General features: G+C 32.1%; 1 protein-coding gene across 4 annotated transcripts in view; it reads left to right on the top strand.

Annotated features, from left to right (window-relative positions):
* The window catches only part of LOC114332157 (homeobox protein cut), a 366,341-nt gene that overhangs the window by 173,758 nt on the left and 165,559 nt on the right, over nt 1–27,024 (top strand). For all 4 annotated transcript variants that reach the window (XM_050645993.1, XM_050645994.1, XM_050645995.1 and 1 more), the window contains exon 2: nt 23,472–23,615. In XM_050645993.1, the coding sequence (XP_050501950.1) occupies nt 23,472–23,615 (144 nt within the window). The remainder of the gene's footprint in view (nt 1–23,471; nt 23,616–27,024) is intronic.

The following is a 27,024-nucleotide window of genomic DNA, read 5'->3' as shown; positions in this document are numbered from 1 at the left end:
CAGTATTATTTCATAAAATAATGCTAACCAAAAAGCCCTATTATTTATATAAAAAAGTTAAAAAAAGGTCAGAAGTACATAATATTAATGTCAGATTCAAAAATAAACTTAATATACCGAAACATAAAACCTCGTTATTTCGATCTTGCTTCTCTTACAACATTGCTAATCTGTACAATATGATCCCTGAAAATTTCAAAAAAATTTCAAAACTTTACCCATCTCTCAATTTAAATCCAACGTCAAAAAGTCTCTATTTAATAATAGCATAAAATTAAAATTTAGATTATAAACAAGTAAATTTGGCCACATTCGTTTAAATGATTGCAAAGTTTATTCAATAAAAATTTATTCAATAAAAATAGATAATTAGTGTTATTATCATATACGATAAATTTATTTTAGCATGTAAATAAGGTCTTTAGGTTACACTAGAATAGTAATTATTTGTATTGCGGTTACGTGGAAGAGCGCTTCTTAGCTGGTGTTTCTAGGAACATCATCTAAGAGCGAACGTCGCCTTTTGCTCTATTATAATTATTACTGTTTGTCTAGTTTGTATTTTTTTTGAAAAAAAGCAATAAAGTCATTATTATTATTGTTATTATTATATAACAGCTGAATATAAATTCAAATTAAGTTTATCGATTCCCAACCCAGCTTCTGAACCCTGTGGGACACTATTTAAAATAATGACAAAGGATATCCGCTCGGCTTTATACCAATTTATTTGCATTTTGCCTAATTACTTCTTGAAATAATAAAAAAAAAACGTCTAAATGACCCTACCCTAAAAAGGGATTAAATGTCACGCCAACGATTGACAATAAACGACCATAAAAACAAAAGAACTCCCACAACCTACTACTATTTAACGACGATTAATTCAAAAGTTCATTCAGATTGCTTTTCAATAATTATTCGGTTGTCAGATCCGTGTAAAACCCCGCGCGAATTTTTGTAAGACCGGTCTAAGACTTTTGTTCGATTTCCTGCGGATTCTAAAGGTAAAGAATGCTATTCACACCAAATCAACCTATTAGCTGAGTCTATAGTTACAGTTGACGATGATTAATGATGTTTTAATTATAAGAAAATAGTGTTTATTTAAAGCAGAGTCAGATATAATATAAACTAAACAATAGATCATTGAAATGTTACTGGGAGAATATAATAATGAATTTGCGTGTTTGAATTCTTCACTGTGATTGTTTGTTTATTTAAATAAATTCAACAATGACTTCGAAGGTGGTATTTTTTACTTTTAGTGTAAAATTTGGACTTCAGGAATCCTTTTCTTAAATCAAATTTTTCGTTCATAATCTTAATCTTAGAAAATAATGATAAATACCACACTGTGAAAGAAACGCAACTAAAAATGAAAACATGCGCAGAATCCGGAAAAACTTAGTTATCATGGAACTGAAAACCTGAAGTCCTACCTGAAGTTAGTAGACTGAATTCTTTTTATTCTGATTCAGATGTTCCTTCACCCAAAGTGGTGAAATTTTCGTTTTCGAATTATAAAAATGTCTATCAAAACAATAAGAGGAAGCCAGCTCAGAATAGATGGACAGCTTATGGAATGTATAGATTTGATATAGGAAGTGAAACAAGAGAGGGAGATTGACGAAGTCATAAGCTGTTGGATGAAGTCATAAAGAGCGTCAATAAAGGAGGAAAATACAGAATGGGGAACACCGACAATAAAAGTCTCTATTACGCAGATGATGCAATATTGACTGCCCAAAATAAAGATTGCCTTCAAAGACTACAATTGCATGCTTTGCTGTTAAAAGTATGATTATGATCTAGAATCTAGAAGGTAAAGTACGTAGGTACGTAAAATATGTTTATCTTTTATTGAAAACACTTTTGTGTTCGGCTATACGTTTCTTGAAGGTTCTACCAGTTTGACCAATGTAAGTTTTTGGGCAGTCTGCATATGATTGCGACACAAAATATCAAATATTGAACCGTTATATTTTTTGAAAATAACCCAAACCCATACGTTTACTCATCCTGTAGGTATCTGCCTTCTGAAAAAAATAAAAATAATAAAATAAAGTTTAGTAAACATTTAATAACCTATAAAAATGTGTTTCGGTAAACTCAAGTATGATTGTTTTGTAGATTTAAAGTCGAAAACTTACCCTTTTACTTTTTATTTGTGCACTGTAAGTTGAGGAAGAAACCAATATTTCCGAATACCAAATTGTGTTCATTCTAATATGAATACACATCGAGAGCAAGGATAGACGAGTAGTAGAGAAGTTGATTCGAAATAATTACAGGTTAATTCATAATAAGACAGATTAATTCCTTTATTTTAAATATAAAGAATTTGAAATTGGCCATTAAAAGAATGATTATATCATCCAGAAGATGAAACGTGTACGTAGAATTTGTTTTTCATTTATCAAAGCCCTTTTGTGTTCTGATGTACGTGTGTTAAAGTTTCTACCAGTTTGACCGATATAAGTTTTTGGGTAGTCACATGTATTGTGATACAAAATATCAATTACAGAAGCGTTTTGTTTTTGAAAGAAAAAGCCATATGTCTAATCATATTGTTCTATATTCTGCTCTTATTATTTTATGATATCTACGCGTTTTGTAGATTTATAAAGTCTAAAACCTACCCTTTTAGTTTTTATTTGTGAACTGTAAGTTGAAGAAGAAAACAATATTTCCGAATACCAAATTGTGTTCATTTTAATATGAATACACATCGCATCGAGAGCAAGGGTAGACGAGTAGTAGAGAAGTTGATTCGAAATAAAACGAAAGGGTCGAGACGGCGAAGCCGAAAGGACTGTTTTAAAGGGTTGAAATTGGTAAAATAAGGGAGAGCCACCCCTAGAAGACTAATTACTAATCAAAGTGTGACAAAATTTTCGATGAGGAAAATCTCAAAGTAGAGAAATTCCCTTCATTATTAATCTTTATCTCTGAATGGTGAAATTTGACATTGGCGGATGAAAAATTGTAGCTATTTTGGGAAAAGTCGATATCTTGATTTTGTGTCGCGTCGTCAAAGATATTAATATTCATTTTGTAGATAAATTAGATGAAATTTTTAGCATGATTTTATTGTATACGGGCGTACTAAAATTCTTCCAGTAATTATTATGTTCAGGAAGGAATGCATATAATTTATGTACGTAAATAATTAATTAACGTGAGGAATATCCACCTAAAGTAATACAAAACTACCATCATGGGCTACTTTTGTTGACCCAGAGAATGTTTTGTCACTGACTTTCTACAGTTCGTCTGTCCATCTAGTGAATGAGCGACTTCTGCCTCTTCAACGTACTTACTTACATAAGCCGTCTTCTTATACCTTACGGTGTCTAGGTAAGTGGAGAAATCAGACGTCTCCATGCCTTTCGGCCAATAGTAGCTAGCGTCTCTGCCCTTCTCCAACCAATATTTCCTTTTCCGAAAGCCTTTCCAATATCTGCGTTCCATTTTCTTGCTGGCCTGCCTCTTCGTCGTTTTTTATCTGATGCAGAAAACAAGAATTCCCAGGAAAGAAATGCTTTTGACAGACGGGAGAAGGTACTACACAATCTTCTTATTCTTTAATACCGATTCCACTGGTGAAGGTTGGCTATAACCATTACAAATTCGTCCTAATCTTCTGATTTTCTTAAAAGTGTCTGTATGTTTAATTCAGTCCAGTCGTGAATGTTTTTGAGCCAGAATATTTATTGTCTACCAGGACTCCCTTATTCGATTGTACCCTTCATAATCAGCTGCATCAGCTCGTACTTGTCATTTCTAAGTATGTGCCCCATTTATGCTGTCTTTCTCCTTTTAATGGTGGTCAAAAGTTATCTGTCTCTGCCCATTCTGCCCAGCATCATTGCATTTTTAATATAATCGCTCCATGGTATTTTCAAAATTTTCCTAAAAATCCACATCTCCAAAGATTCCAGTTTTCTCATTAAGTCAACGTTAACAGTCTAAGCTTTGGTACCATAATAAAGAATAATAGAGTGGATATAACATCTTACCATGGATGATTTCTTGGGACCATTCCATAGAAATCAAATGTAGGATAGAGAAAGCAAGATCTGCATTTCAAAAAATGGCAAAGTTATTCAAATGTCATGACTTGTCGTTACCCATAAAAATCAGGTTACTGCGATGTTATATCTTTCCTATACTATTGTACGGAGTTGAGTCGTGGACTCCCACAGACGCCACCTGCAAGAAAATTGAGGCGTTTGAAATGTGGCTTTATCATCGATTTCTGAAGATATTTTATACCGACCACATTACTAATCAGGGTGTTTTGCTCTGAGAATACAAAAAGAAGAAGAGCTGTTAATCACAATAAAAACAGTCAAAATCGAATACCTCGGTCACATCATGAGGAACAGTGAAAGATATGGACTGCTGCAACTAATCTTGCAAGGAAAAGTGGAAGGAAAGCGAAGACCAGGAAGGCGAAGGATTTTCTGGCTGAAAAGTCTACGTACGTCGTTCAACACAACAACCACAAATCTTTTTAGAGCAGCAGTGTGCAAAGTACAGATTGCCATGAAGGAAAGCAAGGACCAGGAAGGCGAAGGATTTCCTGGCTGAAAAATCTACGTACGTGGTTCAACACAACAACCACAAATCTTTCTAGAGCAGCAGTGTGCAAAGTACAGATTGCCATGATGGTCGCCAACATCCGAAACGGATAGGCACTACAAGAAGAAAGAAGGAACATCTTACCATCCGATATCGGATGTGCTTGAGACTTTGGTTACTCAGAAATTTTCTCATCTTCAAAAAGGCTGCCCTTGATTGCTCTATTCTTGATCTAATTTTTGATTTCGGATTTAGATCTTCAGTAATCCAGATTCCTAAGTATTGCATTTTGTCCACTTGTTCAATATCTTCATTTTGTTATCTGGATCATTGTTATGACTTTACTCCTCTTATTGGTAATCATGGTTTTTGTTTTCTTTATGTTTATTGTTAAACCAAACTCTTCTCCAGTATCGCAAAGTGTTTTGTAACGTCTGTACGTCTTTCTCACTTTCAGCAGTTATGACTGTATCGTCGGCATACGAATGTTATTTATATTTTCACCATTTTATCTTGATCTCTTCTGTACAGTTTTCAATTGCTTCAAATGTACGGTTTTCGAAGTATATATTAAATAGTAATGGTGAAAGTACACAACCTTGTCCCAGTCCTCTACTTATCTGTTGCGCATCCGTGCTATTTACCTACATCTAATGTTACCACAGTCTATTGGTTCCAATACAGTGAAAACACTATGTTAACAATATCATTTTTGTCGTGTATTTTTAGCTTTAGACATTCCAAGAGAATGTTATGTTTAACTTTATCGAAAGTTTTCTCATCTTCTATAAATGCATAAGAAAATATAATATCGATGCTGAAAAAATTAATTACAAAAGAATTAAACTTTTGAAATGACTTAAAGGGACTGAAAAAAATTGATTAGTAAAATGCCGCAAAAATTACAATGTAATTGAATGTTTTTTTATCAAATTGTGTACATCAAATGTATTAAATTTTGGGAGAGAAAAACAGACAAATATATTATACGCCAGTCAATGGGAGCCAAAATAGGATAATACCTCCGAATTCTATCCTACTGCATGGATTTTAATGAAATTTTGCGCCTAGCCTCTACTTATCTCATAATACAAAGTCTACCCTATGCCGATGTGTGCTTTTATATTGGGGGTGGTTCCCACCCCTTTTAAGGGGTGGAAAATTTTTTGGTTAAAATTACCACGGAATTCGCTAGATAAGCTAATTCTAAGCAAAAACTGTTCTATAATTTTTTTTTGAAAACTCAATACTTTTTGAGTTATTCGTGGTTGAAAATTGGCCATTTTCATTGAAACATTTAAACGGTTTTTTGCGAATACTTTAACAACTATGCATCTAACTAAAAAAAACTATAAGAAACATTTTTGTAGGTTATAAAAAACAAATAGACACTTGCCTTCATAAATCTTCTAGTTATAATACAAAAAGAGATATGGTAGGTGAAAATAGTTTGTTTTTTGGTACATTCTCAAAATAGTGTATTCAACTTGAAATAACAGAGAAACGGTCAATTTTAGGTGTACAATGCTACTAATAACTTTTGTAGTGCTTGAAAAGACTTTTAAAATGAGCTATATTAAAGGCCAATTACATTAAAACTAACGAGATATGCTGCAAACAAAATTGATAACTAATGCATTTTAAGAAAAAATGAGAAGTAATTTTAACCCCCATCCACCAAAATTTAAATGCATCGTTTTCCTTCTACAATACCTTTTATTATAGTGTTGTTTCTATGTTCAAAAAGGTGGACGGGTTTAAAATGAATGGGTTTTGAAAAAAAAAGATCAAATTATAAAGCGCATTTTTAAATTTTCTTAAAAATCTTCTTTTCTCGTTGTAACTGGAAAATGATAAGAGATAGAGTAATGAAAAATAAAAAGTAAATTTTTATCTGAAAAATCCTACATTTTTGTGTGGTATCTTTTTTCGTATCTCTTATCATTTTCGAATTACATGGAGAAAAAGGAAGATTTTTAAAAAAATTTAAAAATGCGCTCTATAATTTCATCTTATTTTTTTCAAAAACCATTCAAGTAAATCAGTCAAACTTTTTGAACATAGAAATAACGCTATAATAAAAAGTATTGTAGAAGGAAAACGATGTATTTAAATTCTGATGGATGAGGGGTTAAATATACTTCTCATTTCTTCTTAAAATACATTAATCATCAGTTTTTTTGCAGAATATCTCGCTTAGTTTGAATGTAATCGACATTTAGTATTGCTCATTTTAAAGGCCTTTTCAAGAACCACAAAGGTTATTAGTATCATTATACACTTAAAATTGACCGTTTCTCTGTTATTTTAAGTTGAATGTACCGATTTGAGCATGCAGCAAAAAAAAAAACAAACTCTTCTTACCTACCATATCCCTCTTTGTATTTTAACTAGAAGATTTGTGAAGGAACGAATCTCTTTGTTTTTTTTTTATAATTAACAGAAATATTTTATATACGTTTTAGTTAGATGCATAGTTTCTAAGGTATTCGCAAAAATCCGTCCGAAAAGGTGTCATTTTTCAATGAAAATGGCCAATTTTCAACCACGAATAGTTCAAAAAGTATTGAGTTTTCCAAAAATAATTATAGAAAAGTTTTTGCTTAAAATTAGGTTCTCTAGCCTCTTCCGTGGCTATTTTAACCAAAACATTTTTCACCGCCGAGAAGGGGTGGAAACCACCCCCAAGATAAAAGCGCACATCGCCATAGAGTAGACTTTGTTTCTTGAGCTATTCCCTACTTACTGTGAAAATATCAAGTAAATCGATGTAGTAGGATGGAATTCGGAGCCAAATACCCTCATTGAGTGCCCTATTACCAAAATACGGAAATTAAATTGATTGGAAATAAAAACGAAATATAAACAATTGCGTTTTGCGACCATTTATTTTTGCAAATTTTGCAATTTATTTGTAAAAAATAAGATGCCACACAAAAATAATTTTAGATTAATGTAAATTACAGTATTATTATGACATTGTCACTTCCAAAATTACGTTTTTCTAGTGTCGTGTAGTTAATGTGATTGTCTCGTTATCAGGTTCAAAAATATATTTAGATGATACAGCTCACGAGGAGTTCATTGATTCGGAAACGCATTAGTTTTTCGGGAGTGCCTTGTGCTCCTTCCCAGCTTAACACGATTACCGTATAGCAAACGTCCATTAAAACAATTGAATTCGAGATAATGCAGTTAATAGTTAAAACCCTATTGAAAATTGGATATTCGGGACAAAACTGTAAGTTTTAGTTTAGCGATTCATTCTATTAGGCAGGCTTTTCCTTTAAAGCTATAACAAAATTATGTCCTCTGTCTCTCTTCTTTGTCCCGATTCGCAGTGCCAGATAAAGGATAAAGGATAACGCCAAAAGTACGCATACATTCCCGTACGGCATCTGACTGGAGTTACTCTATCTGTTAATTTTATTAATCTTCTTACAGGACAGGACTCAAAGTCGAGGGGAGACTCTCACTTATATTGATGAAAAGATCCCAACTCTTGATTTATAAAAATTTTTTGAGTACAGCACTCAGAACTTCTTTCATGCCCTAGCGTGTCAATCAATAAGTGTTCTTTCTCATTCTTTTATCACCCCCTTTTTTTAAATATTTGTTCCATACTGAGTATATCAAAATATAATTTCTGTGTAATAATTTTGAGTAATACTGAGTATATCAATCATGTGCACATTATTATTTGTCGAAAACTAAAAACAATGGCAATTTTTGTTGTAATAAACTCGACTTTTATTTTTAATCTTACGATGTCGTTCTTTTTGTATCTGACAGTCATATACCTAAAATTGCCCTTTTCATTGCCTTCTGTTGTAGCTAGTTTGTTCCCATTTGCCTTGGTTAAGGTCTTGGTTTGACATCGACATGTCACGATAGGAAAGATGAACTGGCACTTTGCACCTTTGTATTGAGGTATGTATCCAAATGAGTTTTCCAAATACTGCCCTGCCAATTTGTCCCAACTCGTGAACGGGTACAATGAAGACAAAAAGGGATGACAGAAGACTCACTTAATTCTAAACCCTCATCAGAGGCTATAAAAGGAACGAGCAGAGAGGTCAACTTTGACTCTTCTCCAAATAAGTCTCAATCCCAATTTGGATAAATATTTGCACTATTTGCTCAAAGGCAAATAGTGCAGTAAGGTAACCCAAGCAGTACAGCCTCAACAGAGAAGGTTCCATGTCATTGTGATACAAGATCCCTGGGTATACTAGTAAAAATAAATGGTTCTCTAAGGTTTAGAAGCAATTAATAAAAGATCAGCAATAAGCCAAATGGCTTGCATATACAAAATAAAGAGTGGAAGCTAAAGAAGACTTAATTCCAAGTCATTAACGTTATGTCTTCATCCGAGGCTGTGACGAGAGTGACCTTTTATGTCCTAGATCTGATGGAATAATACTACACCACAAAGGAAAAAAGAAACTAAACATAGAAGAGAAGGAGGATATCTTCCAAAGCTAATGAACTACTGAAATGTAGTTAACAAAACCGAGATTAAGCAAAATAAGAAAAAGTTTCATTATTCGCATTAATCGCCGAGACAGAAGACGATCTCCAAAGATTAACACACATCTTCAATGCAACAGCCAAGAAATACAATATTATGATAATATCAGCAGAAAAAACCAAATGTATGACAACATCTAAATACCCACTACGATGTAAAATCGAAATTGATGGGAAAATAATAAAGCAGGAAGCAAGGTTTAGATATCTGGGAATAGATATAACCAGTTACGGAGATGTTGAAGAGGAAGTACGACAACAAAGCTTAAAAGCAAGTAAAGCGGCGGGATCTCTTAATGACACAATCTGGAAGAACAAACATCTAAGACAAGACACAAAAGCAAGAATCTATAAAGCAGCAATTAGACCTATATTGACATACACGGCGGAGACAAGACCTGACACATCTAAAACGAGACGACAACTAGAAACAACAGAGATTAAAATACTCCGACGAATATCAAGGAAAAGTCTGTTGGATAGGAAGAGAAGCAAAAACATAAGAAGATCATGCGATGTAGAAGACATAAATGGATGGGTAACGAAACGGAAACAGGAGTGGAACGAACACATTAGTAGAATGGCAGAGGATAGGATAGTACGAATAGCACGAGATATGTCACCAAATGGACAAAGAAGTATTGGCAGACCACGAAGAAATGGTGCGATAACTTAAACTATTTAGGAGGCTAATAGTGAAAAAGAAGCTTTAAAGCCTACATAAAAGAAGGAAGAAGAAGAAGAAGAAGAAGAAAAAGTTTCATTGGGAAAGCATGAGCTCTCAAATGTAGTTATATCCAAAAACTGCAAATATATATGTAGATTATATATAAAATATCTTTCAAGTTGCAATATAAAACATTTTATAAGCCTAATAGCTTGTCAATTTACATCCATCCAATGTAATAAATAAATTACAAAAGCTAAACATGCTATGCACTAGTCGTAGTGATCAAAAGGCAGAAAATAAATAAAGCAATAGAAAACAATAAAACAAACAAAAATGATGCATAGAGAATTAAGAACACTGAAGATTTGAATGAATAAACTTCATTATTCTAGAATTACTCGAAACTTTGCAACCGATGTGAGATGCAGGAATTTTTTAAAGAAAAACATAAATATAAAGAAAAACTCTTAATCATCTTGAGCTCATCAATCACTTTTCTTCTCAAAGATATACATTTTGAGAGTGCGGTCCTGTTTCGTCAGAAGAGAAATACGGCTCCTCGTTCCTCAGTTGTTTTTGATTTGCATGGTCTGGTTCTTTGCACAAATGTCTCATCGGATGTGAAGCTTATGGTGAGTTTTCACGGAATCGGGATTAGAAGAAGAGGAAGGAGCGAATGTCCTATCGGATGTTTTAATTTTAAACTTTTTAAGCGAGAGCAACAGAAACGATCGCAAGGAATAGGGCAAAGTTAAAACATGGTAGGGAATTGGTCGAAAGGCCAGAGTTTACTTTCCCAATGCGATTGTAATGTTGATTTAATTATGTCATTGTTGTCTTAAGCATTCTCTAACACTAACACATCTTTTTAATACATCTTTAATATTTTTAATAATAATCAGTATTTGCTTCTTTTATTGCTAGAGATGCATTCATGACCCTTTCCATATATTTTTCGTACTTATATTTTAATAATTTTGATCAATTCAACTAAATGTATTTGATTTAATGATTTGTCAGGTAACTGATTGTTTATTGGACCGTTTCTAACACTTGTCAGAAAGAATTGAGATTTTTGAGTTGCTGTCTGTCTGTCAGTATTGACCATTAGGTTTCGAATAGTTTCAATGATATAGGTGACAGATAACTTGAGAATTAATTGCTATTGGAAAATATCCAATACACCTTAACAAAAATAGTTAGATCTACTAGTATTTTGTCTAAAAACTAATTTCAGGAATGCTTAAATGTACATATTTTAAAAGGTCTCATAAATCAGGAGATTTTTTATTTCGATGTAAAACAAACCGAATACTCGAATAAAAATTATAGTTTACAAAGATTATTTATACAGGGTGTTTCATTAATAATTGTCCATATAGTAACTGGAGAAACCTTAACACAAAATACGAAGATTTAACCTAAAACACTTAAATAAAATGTGGTTCCTTACTGAGTTACAGAATGTTTTATCTAAAAATTTAAAAATTATTTTTGCTCAGCATTTAAAACTAGTCGACGTATCCTTTTCATACTTGGCAGAAAGTGCGACTACTAGACACCCTACTAAATAATGATAAACAAACGTTTCTAGCTACTACCAGAGGTGTACGACAGGGGATGGTAAATGGCTGGCCCTTCTCAAATTCTACGCCACTGGAGGAATAACTAATTTTTAGATTCTCCAATACTTTCCACGTAAATAATATACTCTCCATTGGTAGCGATAAAGTCATTAGTTTTCGAGATATTTGAAGTTAAATATGAAACGACACAGTTATTTTGATTAATTTATGATATGATTCATATGATTAAAATTTAAAAATTATTTGTACCCAGTACTTTAAAACAATTTGGCGTATCGTTATCATACTTGGCAGAAAGTGTAGGTACTGTACACCCTACTAAATTAAGATAAATAAAGGTTTCTAGCTACTACCAGAGGCGTACGACAGGGGATAGTGGCTGGTTGAACCTTCCCAAATTCTACGCCACTGACGAAATTGCTATTTTAGTGTAATTTTTTGAGTTTACAATACTTTTTATGTAAATAACATACTCTTCATTCGTAACGATAAAATGATTAGTTTTCGAGATATTTGAAATTAAAAATGAAGCGACACAAAACATTAATCAAAATTACCGTGTCGTTTCATTTTTAACTTCAAAGATCTCGAAAACTAATGCCTTTATCGTTACGAATGAAGAGTATATTATTTTCATAGAAAGTATTGGAGAATCCAAAAATTGAACTAAAATAGCAATTTCGCCAGTGGCGTAGAATTTGGAAAGGGTCAACCATTCACTTTCCCCCGTCGTACGCCTCTGGTAATAACCAGAAACGTTTGTTTAACATAATTTAGTAGTTTGTACAGTACCTATACTGCCTGCCAAGTACGAAAAGGATACGTCGAATAGTTTTAAAATGCTGAGTAAAAATAGTTTTTAAATTTTTAAATAAAACACCCTGTAACTCAGTAAGGAACCACTTTTTATTTAAGTGTTTTAGGTTAAATCTTCGTATTTTGTGCTAAGGTTTCTCCAGTGGTTATATGGACAATTATTAATGAAACACCCTGTATATTAAGGTTTTTAAACTTTTGCTTAGGATATAATATATTTAATATTAAATAATTTCAATACAAAGCAAATATCACAAAACTGGTGAGCAGCAGTACCTATTCAATTAAATTCATTCTTGAATTACTGTTTGATTGCAGTTTTGACAGTTTTTAGACAAATATAAATATACCTATACTTACGATTTCCACAGTTTCACTGTATTCCTTCACTCAACTGTTCTCTCCAGCTCTTTCTGTTTTGCTAGTCCCTTTCTTGTAGATTTCTTCTTTGCATTGCTTCGTCCACTTCGTCTCTGAAAGATCTTGGGGTCTGCCTGTCTTCCTTCTTCTTATCGGGTTCTACTCTGTTATTCTGTTTATCCAACGATTTTTGTCTGCTCTTCTGACATGTATGTACCAGGCTAATCTCTTCTGTTCGATGTAGTCTATCTAGTACGTCTAAGTTCACTCCCATTCTTCTCTTAATCTCTATGTTATTTATTCTATTTCTTCTTGTTACTCTGTAGCTTCTCCTTAAGAATTCCATCTCGGTTACTCTTATTTTGTTTTTGGTTTTCTTATTTATTGTCCAATTTTCACGTGAACACACACCCGTTTTGACAAATTCCGTTGAATATTTAAAGAGACTGAGTTCAACATCTTGAAGTTGGCAACAGTTTAAACGTGCTGCTAAATACAGAGAGAGTCTGTAATTTGGAATAAATTCAATATCTCAAATATTCATTGTTTTTTTGAAAAATGCTCAGACCCGTCAATTAGTATTTTAAATTGTCCTTTTCGACATACAATAATAATGTATACAGGGTGTCCCACTTTAAAGATTTGACGTCATCGCTGATTTTCTTAAATGGCAACACTGTCATTTTGATAGCTATTTTGATAGGGTGTGTAAAGTTATATACAACTGCAAAATATCAAATTTTTATTCTCTACCATTTACAAGATAATAGAAAATAACAAAGTTATGTCTGTAATTTGAAATAAATTCAATATCTCAAATACTAATTGTTTTTTTGAAAAATGCTCAGATCCGTCGATTAGTATTTCAAATTGTCATTTTTTACATACAATAATAATGTATACAGGGTGTCCCAATTTAGAGATATGACGTCATCGTTGATTTTCTTAAATGGCAACACTGTCATTTTGATAGCTATTTTGATAGGGTGTGTAAAGTTATATACAACTGCAAAATTTAAAATTTTTATTCCGTACCATTTACAAGATAATAAAAAATAACAAAGTTATGAAAAACAAGTAATCAAATAATAATTGAATTTAATTATTTCAATTAAGCAAATACTCATAATGTTGCCCTCAATTATTGTCAGTGGGCAACGTTATGAGCATGTGCTTAATTGAAATAATTAAATTCAATTATTATTTGGTTACCTACTTGTTGTTCATAACTTTGTTATTTTTCATTATCTTGTAAATGGTAGGGAATAAAAATTTGAAATTTTGCAGTTGTGTATAACTTTACACAGCCTATCAAAATAGCTATCAAAATGACAGTGTTGCCATTTAAGAAAATCAACGATGACGTCATATCTCTAAATTGGGACACCCTGTATACATTATTATTGTATGTCAAAAAGGAGAATTTGAAATACTAATCGACAGGTCTGAGAATTTAAAAAAAAAACAATTAGTATTTGAGATATTGAATTTATTCCAAATTACAGACATAACTTTGTTATTTTTTATTATCTTGTAAATGGTAGAGAATAAAAATTTAATATTTTGCAGTTGTGTATAACTTTACACACCCTATCAAAATAGCTATCAAAATGACAGTGTTGCCATTTAAGAAAATCAACGATGACGTCAAATCTTTAAATTGGGACACCCTGTATACATTATTATTGTATGTAAAAAATGACAATTTGAAATACTAATCGACGGATCTGAGCATTTTTCAAAAAAACAATTAGTATTTGAGATATTGAATTTATTTCAAATTACAGACATAACTTTGTTATTTTCTATTATCTTGTAAATGGTAGAGAATAAAAATTTGATATTTTGCAGTTGTGTATAACTTTACACACCCTATCAAAATAGCTATCAAAATGACAGTGTTGCCATTTAAGAAAATCAACGATGACGTCAAATCTTTAAATTGGGACACCCTGTATACATTAATATTGTATGTCAAAAAGGAAAATTTGAAATACTAATCGACGGGTCTGAGCATTTTTCAAAAAACCAATTAGTATTTGAGATATTGAATTTATTCCAAATTACAGACTCTCTCTGTATATTAAAACTCTTCATTCAGGATATTAAATGCTGAATTGACACAAATAGTTGGTTTGTGTTTAGATTTAAAGAAAAATATTGATCTTGGATGTGCTACAATGTAAGAACTTCTTTCGTTTACATCGTAAATTCTTACAAACTTATTTTTATGGGCTAATATACCTTAATCGTTCGTATGAGGGAAAATAACTCAGTTTATACCTACGGGTATTTCATTTGAATTTCTCAAATAATTTTATAATTTTGCCTGAATACCAAATTGTAAATGGTGATTAATTTTGTCGATAATATGATTACATAGTCGCGAAAAAATCCTATCGAAGAATTTAACGTATATTATAGGTTTTTATGGTATGATGGCACTGACCAGTACGCATTCAAGAGGTGGCTAAGTAAATTTCAGGTGTACACATAGGTCTGAAAAAAATCCGTATGAAAAAAAGTTGATTAATAGCAAGCTGAAAATTTGTTAATAGCTTAAGGGTGTCTAGTCGGATAAACTTTGATATATGGGAACACTGGAACAGGGGCAATTTTAATTGTGGAACAGGTTAAAAATTTGGAACGGTCAGACCACGAAAACGGCACATTTATTTTGTCCGACAGAACAGACTTAAACTCTCCGAACAGAGATTAAACTCTCATGCAAAAATCAGACTGCTATTTATCACCTGTCATAATTCCTGTCATTTGACATATTCTACATGTTCCACTCATTAAAACGCCCATTGGGTGATAAATAGCAGTCTGATTTTTGCATGAGAGTTTAATCTCTGTTCGGAGAGTTTAAGTCTGTTCTGTCGGACAAAATACACGTGCCGTTTTCGTGGCCTGACCGTTCCAAATTTTTAACCTGTTCCACAATTAAAACTTCCCCTGTTTCAGTGTTCCCATATATCAAAATTTGTCCGACTAGACACCCTTAAGCTATTAACAAATTTTCAGCTTGCTATTAATCAACTTTTTTTTCATACGCGGGATCCAGACCTAATACACATAGTATCAATTACTAAGTTGTCTACCGATTTTTTTATGAAAAATAAATTGAAAATTCTTCGATACTTGTCAGAATAACACAAAATTAGAAATGTTGATCTGGTTCTACGATATTCAATATTAAATTGTATACAGAGTCTTATTATGGAGATAGAAGAATGGACCTTGATAATTAGCTCGCTAGAACAGTTCAGAGAACTTTTTTTATTTGTTTGTGTTTCGATACATTTACAAAATTATATGAACTGAATAAGTCAGAAATTAAGATGTTTTAAGATCGATGAAAAGGTAACTACGTTGATGCTGATGAGCTTTTAGAGGCATACCAACAGGAGCCATACGGTACACAGATACAGACCTAAAGTAGATGGACGGATAGCCACCCATGAGAGGGATAGGACAGAGAAAATTCACAACCCAGACAACTGTAAGGATATATTTATAGAGTACAGTAGATTTTTAAGAGTAATGGAAAAAATATAGGCACTTCTATTGTACAAGCAGAATATACTATTATAATCCATGCACAAATTGATACAAGATTGCATTGTACGAGACAAATTATTAACATGAAGACTTTTAACTTAAGCGGATTCATATATTATTCACAGATAGTTAGATGGGCTATGTGAGCTCTTGTCGAGAAGACGTCTACAGACCATCAGAGCTTAACAGTGTCACACTAGTATGAGTATCAGGTCATCAGAAATACATGACAGCTAAAGAGGTGATGAACTAAGGATTGCCAAAATCACTATCCGTCACGAAATACTGTGAAAAGCAAGTAGGAATACATATGGTATATGTACCTAGTTTTCTGTTAGCTGGTACATAGTTCCAGAATTCATAGCTGGTGCAAATTCAATAATCATAATGGAAGAGATGGTACAACATAGACGTGGTCCTGGCAGATCAAATGATCTGGCCAAATAGATATTATCATTCACAAAACAAAAAGCTCAAAGTAGAGGAGAATTTATCCAAGTAATCACGCGCTGCAGATAACAACTACAGAACAGAAATGTGAATAATTAAAAGTCCTGATTAATACATCGAATATTTTATGACCAAAAAATGAAATTTTGATATCTGATTCCAAGCTCTTGTCTATCTTTTCTTTTATTAGTCTTGTGATTCCAATTGCGAAAAGAAAAATACCAATTCCTTCAACTTATAATCTAGGGTTAAATTGAAGGCAAGAGAGGAATAGGACGCTAGAAAATTTCCTGGCTCCGAAACATAAGGTAATAGACAGGGATTAACGACATTCAATCTCTGATACACATTGCAAGAAACAGAGAGTTAATGGATAATGTGATCGTTAACATCCATTAGTGAATTTGCATTTGAAGAAGAAGAAGTAATTCCATCTTAGTTTTTTTTTCGCTTTTTTGTTTTTATTCTGAGACTTAAATTAGAATGAGCTGATGCTTCGGGTCAGCAGATGGATGAGCAATCCCATAAGGAGGCATGGTTTAGTGTCATTCATGTCATTAATCCTTTCTGAAATTCGTTTAAAAGAATAGAAATTCGACGAAATAGTAACAGTGTACTAGTACTAGTATCAACTCTTTTTTAAGAAAAGAAAGCTGAAAAAAAAAATGGTATCTTTGTAACCGCTTCCAAGATTATTATCGTATAATTATGATGCGGCTGTTCGTATTTTTCCAATCTAGTCAATATTTTTCACCCTCGTATAAAAAAGTGCCACGAAACTATAAAATTTAATGAATTCCATCGGTTTCTACTACTACACACAACAACAGCGAAAAAGTTCGACACTTCATTCCTGGAATTGCTTCCCTAATACGTCGGTTCCCATTTCCGGGAGCAGATAACCGAAAAACTTTTTAATATCCAATAGTGTTATTATTTTTTACGATACACCGTAATAAATAGGATGAAAGACGTATAGGGGTCGTTGGAAAGTCATGAAAATTTGAATAACTGATTACCCCTATTCCCCCATTCCGTTCTGACACAGCCGCGAATATATAAGATCATTATTATTACGGAGTATCAGATCCGTAAAACAATGTCTGAGTTTGAATTAAAAATCAAAATATATTGCCCCAACATATATCCCTTACTTCCAGTTTAATAATAAACTCATCCTCAGAGGCGGCACCACCAAGAGGCAGACGAAATTAAATTCGCCGAAAGACAGTAACGTGAACATTTTATTACCTAGTGACTACGTTACAATAATTATTTATTTTCATTTACTATTGATATTTTTTTCTTAGTACATAGTATTATTCGCAGTGTTTACATTTTTTGTTGTAGACTACTTTCTCCTCGTGTTTCGGTCTTCCATATCTTCCTCTTTCTTGTTATAGTCGTCGTTGTTTCCATCTCATATGTAACAAGAGGTCTTATTAAGGCATTATATAGGTTCATCTTTATTCTCTTAGAGTCTTGCTTCTCAGCAGATTTCTATTTATTCCATATGTTTTTTGCCTTCCAGAATTCTTTCCTCTGTTCTCTCTTTTCCAGTTTTCCATATTGCTACTCCCAAGTAGCTAAAGGTGGATACAGTTTCAAATTTATGGTTCTGTGTTATTAGATGTATCTGAGTTGTTGTGTAGTCCTTCCCTATCGTCATGTATTTTGGTTTGTGCTGGTTTATCTCTAGCCCTATTCTGTTCTCTTCCTTATCTAATTTTTCAATTGCTTTCATAAGTGTCATCTTCGTCTTCGCTATGATGATTAGATTATCTGCATATGCTACTAGTTGAAGTTTATCTGCAATAATATTTTTGTTTGCAAAGTTTGTCCTCCTTATTATTATTTCTAATATCAGGTTAAATATATAGTGTCGGTCTGTCGGTGAGATAGAGCCACCTTGCTTCACGCCTTTGTTGACATTGATCTCCTTAGAAATTGTTTCGTTGAAACTGATCTTTGCTGTGGTGTTCTTTAGGCTCACTGTTATCATATTATTGTCTCTTAATTTTTCTGGGATTCCAATATTCTCTAGCTCCTTCATCATTTTCGTCCTATTGATTGTGTCAAAAGCGCTTTTGAATTCTATGAATATTAGGATAATTTTTCTGTTACATTCTCTCGATTTTTGAAATATTTGCTTCAGAAGTCTTTTTCAACACACAGTACTTATTTGATCAAGAAGTCAACATATTATAATATGTACGTTGATGACTACTTACCAATCATAATGGCAATCGATCTGGTGATCATAATGGCAATCTTTATCTTATCTGCAGCAGCGTGCAGAAGCTACACAGATGTTGTGTTGAATCAGGTTCTGAGATTCTTCAACCAGGTTGTTCTTCTTCTTCCTGGATACCGATTTCCAAATATTTGTCCAGACTCTTTCTGTAATATAGTATAAGTGATAGGTCATGAGAACGGAAGGTATTACAACAAAGACAAAGCTCAGGTAGCTGATTGGTATAGATGCGGCTTTCTAAGAGACATGTTCTCTCCAAAAAATAAGTAGAAGTTAGATTTAAAACTTCTGAATGTGGGTCTACAGGAGAATTTTATACGTGTCACGGACAGAACACAGAACCGACCTATTAATTCTGAAAGAGCTTCATAACAAAGGCTCAAAGAATGAGGAGGAGATGTTGCACTACATAATATAAAAGTTTTAACATAGGTAAAACCTACGTATAATGGGTAATCAATAAGAAAGGAGTCCCTGGCGAATATGTAAAGATTGTGAGAGATATGTATGAGGGAGTAACGACTAGTGTTAGGACAGGTGTGGGAGAGACTGATAAATGTCATGTGAAAGTAGGATTGCACCAAGGCTTGGTGCTTAGTCCGTATTTATTCTCATTATTTTTGGACCAGATAACAGCGAAACTACAGGGTAGCATTCCATGGTGTCTAATGCATGCTGGTGATGTAGTGTTAATAGGAAATAGTGAAAGAACAAAAACTGGAACAGTGGAGACAAGCTCTGGAGGAAAAAGTTTAAAACTTAGTAGGACAAAACCAGAGTATTTGGAATGTTCATTTAAAGATGAAGTTACTACAAATAAAATGGTATCTCTGGATGGTGAAATGATTGTGAAAAGCAATAGTTTTAAGTACCTAGGATCGGTATTACAAAGTAATGGAGAAATAGATGGAGATGCATGCAGTAGAATTAGCACTGGATGGATGAAGTGGAAACAAGCGAGTGGTGTGTTGTGTGACAGAAAAATTCCAGTGAAGCTGAAGGGAAAATTCTATAAAACAGCCATAAGACCGGCTATGATGTACGGAACTGAATGTTGGGCAGTGAAAAAGAAAGAGGAACAACGAATGCATGTGGCGGAAACGAGAATGCTTAGATGGATGAGTGGAGTGACAAAGAAGGATAAAATTAGAAATGAGTATATTAGGGGAAGTCTAGGTGTGGCACCAATTGATGCCAAAATGAGAGAGCATAGGTTAAGATGGTTTGATCATGTTCAACGTCGAGCCGTTAATCACCCACTACGAAGAATAGCTGAAGTGCAGATTCCTGGAAGGAGTAGACGAGGAAGTCCAAAGAAGACCTGACGGGAGACGATAAGGCAGGACATGTTGGTAGAGGGGATTAACATTAATATGACCCAAGATAGAATTGTGTGGAGAAATGCAATTAGGGAAGCCGACCCCGCATAGGGATAAGGCAAAGAGAATGATGGTGATGATGTAAAACCTAAGTATAAGCAACCATATATTTTTTTATAAGTAAATATTTCATAAGTACGATTAATTTATTTTATTTTGTGTTAAAATAGGATTCTTGGGATCACTTCCGTGTTCTACGCCATTGGAATCTTTAAACCAGCTCGGCTGGTGTGGATGAAACTCCAACGCTATTGTTTTTATAATAACATTGAGATATTACCCTATGCGGTATAGAAAGGTGGCTATGAACATATTTCACATAATAAGGCGTTGGGGTGAAGCCGGCGCGCGCGAAAAATTGAACATCGCTCCTCTTCTTTCTCGAATAATGAGATGGCCATGGAAATGTACGTAACAGTCGAATAACGCTGCCTTATTATTGCGCCTTTTTACATTCGGATGTCTTTCGAAGCCGTAAATAACCGGAGAATCGTTTTATTTATGATTTTTTCTCAGTGGGCGACGCTCAACGCCATCTTTTCAATGCAGATTATTCTCGGGACTTACCTGTATACTCTTGACAAGACGAGAGGCAGTAACTTCTTGAGGGAAGTTGTTTGGAAAGGAAAGTATAAACATAATTTAAAATATGTAACAGCTTCGCCAGTTATGACAAATTTGCTAAAATATTTAGAAAAAAATATAAGCGTAAGAATTTTTTCCAATGAAATAGAAGATTAATGTTTCAATGGACTGTCCTATCATTGAGATTAATTAATCACTACATAGTAAATTCTACCTTTTTGTAAATAAATATAATTTGTAAGTTTAAAGATGCAACGGAATGGTTTTCTAACAATTTAAAAGTAGTTAATTATATTAAAAATGAAAAAACGAAACAAAAGTAAATAAAAAAATAATGATAAGAATTGCCAAAAAATATAAAGAAGGTGAGTATAAAAAAAATCAAAAAAGAAAAAATCTAAAAATGGAAATAAATAAATAAAAAATACGGAAAATAAACAAAAACATTTAATTTTAAATTTGATAATAAGCTATATCATTTATGAGAACATTATTGGCCAATTGTAGGTATAATATAATAATAGGTTTTTATACAATATACAATTCATATAAATTCTGAGATACAATTTAAAATAAGTGATCTGAGACTTTTGAACTAAAAATCGTTAATGAACTGAGTCAACAGATGAATGAGTTGTACGGTGGTAGAAGTGAGTATGTAAAAACTTAAAATTTACGTCAAATTGATATGATGTTGTTCTGAAGTTATTTCCTTGTGGCATTTTTATAATTAATTATTTTCTATGGGAAATAAGCCACAATTTTACTAAAAAATGAATTTATTAACGTTTCGAAGCCCAAATCGGGTTTCGTTGTCAAAATACAAAATACTATTAAAATAAACAAAAATGTTGTTGCTAAGTAAAAAAAATAATTTATTTAATCTGACTCATTTATATTGGCAATTCAGACGTATATTATACATTTTAAAGTAGAAGACTTTAAAATGATATCGCCAATATTTATGAGTTGCGTTCCTGGAACGACTTTACTAATTGATATGATGGCTGCAAACTATTGGGAATATTCTGTTGATACCCTTTGAAACAGATATTTGGTTTTGATGAATGGTCTCTGTCTCCCACTTAAACCTAAAAGTAAGTGGTAAGATGGGACGTGAATTATAAATTGTAAAATTTCCTCATCTTCTTTACTCTCAGCATCCGTTATGGCTTGCAAATTTTAGAAGCCTCGGAGGTGTAACCAGAGAAGGTTCCCATTATTTTCAATCTGGCGGGATGTAGAGTAATATTCTTGATGTTATTTTATGTGCTATTAGATCGAAAACTTAGTCTTCTTCTAAAAGTAAGTATTTTCACGTCATTACAATTAATACAAAGATCTAAGATGGCAAATGGTAAAATTGCTTTTTTTTAGTCTCCTTTAACTCCTGGAAGTTCTTCTATGTTACGCGCATCTGTTATTAGTATACGGATGGTCTTCTTTATGAATTCATTAGTTTCCAATATTTTGTTTTTGTATTTTTTTCTTAATCTGTACTCAGAAGCTGTGTTTAACAAAGTACTTCAGCATGCTTCAGAAATATTAAGAATCAATAAAGAAACAATCAGTAATATCAGATATACAGACGACGCTACTATCATAATTTTAGAACCTGCAGAGGCTTCTACAAAAAAAGTTTGATCTGAAGAATTTGAGCTTAAATTAATTATATGAAAAATAAATTGGATTAGACTGTTTAGAGTACTTTCGAGTTTAGAGGACTATATAAAACCTAAATAGTCCGTGAGAGAGGAGGGAAGAATAATAAATTCGTGGTTGCAAATACTTGCGCAAGTGGTTGGACCTGATATAAATATAGAACTTTTTAGATAAGTGGCTAATAAAATAGCCAACGTCCGCAATGGATATTTAGACCATTATCACCAATTTCGTAATGTATGTAATAATAGTTACACAAAACTTCATTTTCGTAATGATACTGACCAAAAACCATTTCCCGTTTTTTGGTAGGTACCCCGTTAATTTCCTCCACTGGAAGAACATACATATTATCATACATATCATGCCAGGAAATATTCCCGTTTTAAATTTCGGTATACACAGATAACAGCGACAAGTACGTAGTCATTTCAATTATTAAAACCTGATTAAAATTATTTTTATCCACATTATTTCTAATTGTTCAACAATAGTATCAATAATTATCAACTTCCTTTCATTGCGGTGAGGTTTGTCTGTAGCGATAGGTAATATTTTGTTATTAAATGTACGAATACATTTAATAACAATCAGTAAGTTGGAATTTTTTACCAGAAACGCCCAAAATAAAGTAATAACGGTACGTGACGTTCTTAATTACAAAAAGTAACCAAAGAAAAGGACAAGAAAAACCATAAATAAACGCAAACAAAAAGCAAATATAGATTAAAAAAATTAATAAATTCAATAAAAATAAGCTAAACGAAAATTCAGATAAGAGTGATTAAGGAAATAAGATACATTTGTTATTTTATTTTTATTTATTTTTATTTTTTTATTTCTTTTTTTTTATTAATTTTTATTAATTTTTTTTAATTATTATTGTTATATGACGGTATATTTTTTGTTTATTTATTTATTTATTTTTTTGTGTTTATTTTTTATTTTTTTATTTTTCCAATAAGTATTTAATTAATTTTACCGTTTTTTATTGCACTTTTCTCTAATTTCTTTTTTTTTTGTTTCAGAGGGCGACTTTGGCGGAAAAAGAAGTAACGACACTGAAAGAACAATTATCCGGAACAAATACATCGAACAACTGCGAGAACAAAGACACGTCAAACATGGACAGGCAAAGCTTCGAAAACGAAATTGTAACCAAAGACAAAGAAGTAAGTTTTTCTATTTTTTACTGGCTCGTAAGTCGCGGTTTTTAATATTAATTACCATTTTTTGAAGTGTTTCTTCTCCAATTTTGAAGTGGTTCAAGAGATAATCAAAAGAAGTAAAATTAAAAAATTCATCTAAAGTGCACCGCACATATCTTATGGAAAATATAATGTCACTCAAATTCAATAAAATTTATATGAATAGATTCGTTTCAAATTAACGGTCAATTCTTATCATTGCGCCAAATCTGAATTTTCATTAATAAGAGCAGAAATTGATATAAATAAATCTGAAATAAAATGGGTACGTACATAAGTTAGAAAGAGAAAAAATATTTTAAAATAACCAAATTATCGGTACTTCATAAATCTTCTCGGGCTATTAAGCATCTTATTATAATAGTTTCACTAATCCGCTTAGGCCCAGCGGGGTTTAAGCTGTTTTGAATAGCACCCAGAGCAATAGTGATTGTAACTGACACATTTATTGACTCCAAAAATGTGATTTCGATAAACTTTAATTGCAATTTGCGCCGTAATTAATCATAATTAAGAGTTGGCGCAATGATAAGAATTGACCGTTAATTTAATTTAAAACGAATCTATTCGTATAAATTTTATTGAATTTGAGTGACGTTATATTTTCCATAAGATGTGTGCGGTGTCCTTTACCGTCTACATGAAGGCTTTCACCATTAACTTGGCCTTGAGTGAAAGTTACATTTATGTGATTTACAAAGTATAGTATACCATATCTAATTTTTCCCCAATGTATTCTGTGATAATCGCACTGTTTGAGCTTTGTTTAGATGCTACCGAAGCTATGTATTTATCTTTTTTATTATTTCTTCTTCATGTACCATGTCCTTTCAGAATGTTGGTTACCATGGTTGGTTACCAAGTACTTTAACTTTCTCTTCTTGATGCTATTTTTAATCTCAGAAACAAGAAACTGTTAAAAATCTTCTATAACACCACCTTTGGAAAGCCTCACGGCGATTTAGATCAGTTTCATTCACAGTCCAAGACCATAAAGTAAGTCCGAGAACACATAGCAGTGAAGTAGACTCATCCACAATGCCAATTTTTGGTCTCTGTTACATAATACCTTGGACATCCTTTTAAAAGCGACTCTGGCCTGCTTAATTCTGGATCTATTGCACCGTAACTCTCTGCGTTACAATTTAACTAATATCCAAGGTAAACAATTTGATCAACTGTTTGAAAATGCTTTCGGAGTACACGTTGAAAACTAGAGGAGACAAGAAGCATTCCTGTCGTACTCCTCTTTTAATTTTAAGAGTGTGATTCCAAACCGTCTACTAAAACTGACGTTGTTTGATTGAAATACAAATTTGTAACTATAGTCTAGTAAAATAAAATTACACTACATGTAAATCAAAATGTAAATTCGTACAGTTTGAAACAAATTTTATATCAAAGTTAAGGTGGGTACAAAAGATATTTTCAAGAAAGTATCCAAATCATATAAGGGGATCATTATTTAAATAATTAAAAAGGGGTCATTTTTGCAAAAAAATTACTTTTTTAACTTCTGAGGTTATTCAGTTACCAATGAAGATCTATAGGATTGTTTTCTGCAAAGATGAAGGGTAAATCTTTCACATAAGATTTACTAAATTAAATTTGACCCCCTATTTATTTAAATAATTATACATAAAACTTTAAAAACAAATTTGAAAAAAATTATTTTTAGCGTTTTAAATAAGCACTATAAAATATATTATTTTACAAGAGAATTTGCTCTATGTTATCAGTATTAAATAAAAAAAAAAAAAAAAAAATTGGTCGAAAAGTATTTAATATTTTTTGAGATATTGAATTTGTTTATTAAATGTTACTCTATTTTCAAATGCAAAAACGCGGTTGTTGCCAAAGAAATATTCACCCGTATTAAATCTTATTATTTTTATTTTTATGTATATTTTCTATAAATGTATTGATAAATTCAAATTTTAATTAACCTTACCCCTAAAATGGCATTTGAAAATTATTCAAATTTGTTTATAATTTGTTTTTTTAATACCGTCGCAATGCATAAATATTTTGACATGCCGTTTCGACAACTCGGTTCCTGGGAATTTTTCAATAATTATCAAAATTTTTTCTTCTTTTTTCCTCTTCTTTTTTTTTCTTGGAGTTATATTACTACGGGCCCTTTTAGGGTTAAGTTTCATTAAGAATGTCGAATCTCTAAGTTTTAGATTCTAGACCTAAAAATATTAAGATTGGTCTAAAATCACTTAAATAAAATGTGGCTACTTACTGAGTTACAGGGTGTTTTATTTAAAAATTTAACAATTATTTTTACCAAGTACTTTCAAACTATTTGACTTATCCTTATCATACTTGGCAGAAAGTGTGGGTACTATACAGTCTACTAAATTGTGATAAATAAAAGTTTCTAGCTACTACCAGAGGCGTACGACAGGGAATAGTTAATGATTAACCCTTCCCAAATTCTACGCCACTGAGGGGATTACCATTTTAGCAAAATTTTTCGATTCTCTAATACTTTCTATGTAAATAATATACTCTTTACTGGTAACGATTAGGTCATTAGTTTTCGAGATATTGGACGTTAAAAATGAAACAGCATAGTTATTTTGATTCATTCATTCATTCATTTTAAACTTCCAATATCTCTCAAACTGATGACTTTGTCCATACCAATAAAGCTATTTACATACAAAGTATCGGAGAGTCGAAAAATTACGCTAAAATAGTAATTCACTCAGTGGCGTAGAATTTGGGAAGGGTCAATAATTCACTATCCCCTGTCGTACGCCTCTGTTACTTGCTAGAAACGTTTATTAATCACAATTTAGTAGGGTGTATAATAGCCACACTTTCTGCCAAGTATGATAAGGATACATCAAATAGTTTTAAAGTAGTTGGTAAAAATAATTTTTAAATTTTTAAATAAAACACCCTGTAACTCAGTAAGTAGCCACATTTTATTTAAGAGATTTTAGTTAAATCTTAATATTTTTAGGTCTAGAATCGACAACTCAGAGATTCGACATTCTTAATAAAATTTTACATTAAAAGGGCCCGTAGTAATATAACTCCAAGAAAAAAAAAAGAAGAAGAAAAAACGACAAAAAAATTTTGTTAATTAGTAAAAAATTCCCAGGAACCCAATTATCCAAACGGCATTTCAAAATACTCAATCCCCGCGACGTTATTAAAAAAACAAATTATAAACAAATTTGAATAGTTTTCAAATGCCATTTTAGGGGGCAGTTTAATTGAAATTTGAATTTATCAATACATTTATCGAAAATATACATAAAAATAAAAATAATGGGATCTTAAGCAGGTGAATATTTCTTTGGCAACAACCACGTTTTTGCAATTGAAAATATAGTAACATTTAATAAACAAATTC

This window comes from Diabrotica virgifera, chromosome 3 (genome assembly GCF_917563875.1).
Source record: "Diabrotica virgifera virgifera chromosome 3, PGI_DIABVI_V3a".
NCBI lineage: Eukaryota > Metazoa > Arthropoda > Insecta > Coleoptera > Chrysomelidae > Diabrotica > Diabrotica virgifera.
This window is presented reverse-complemented; position numbering and strand designations above follow the sequence as displayed.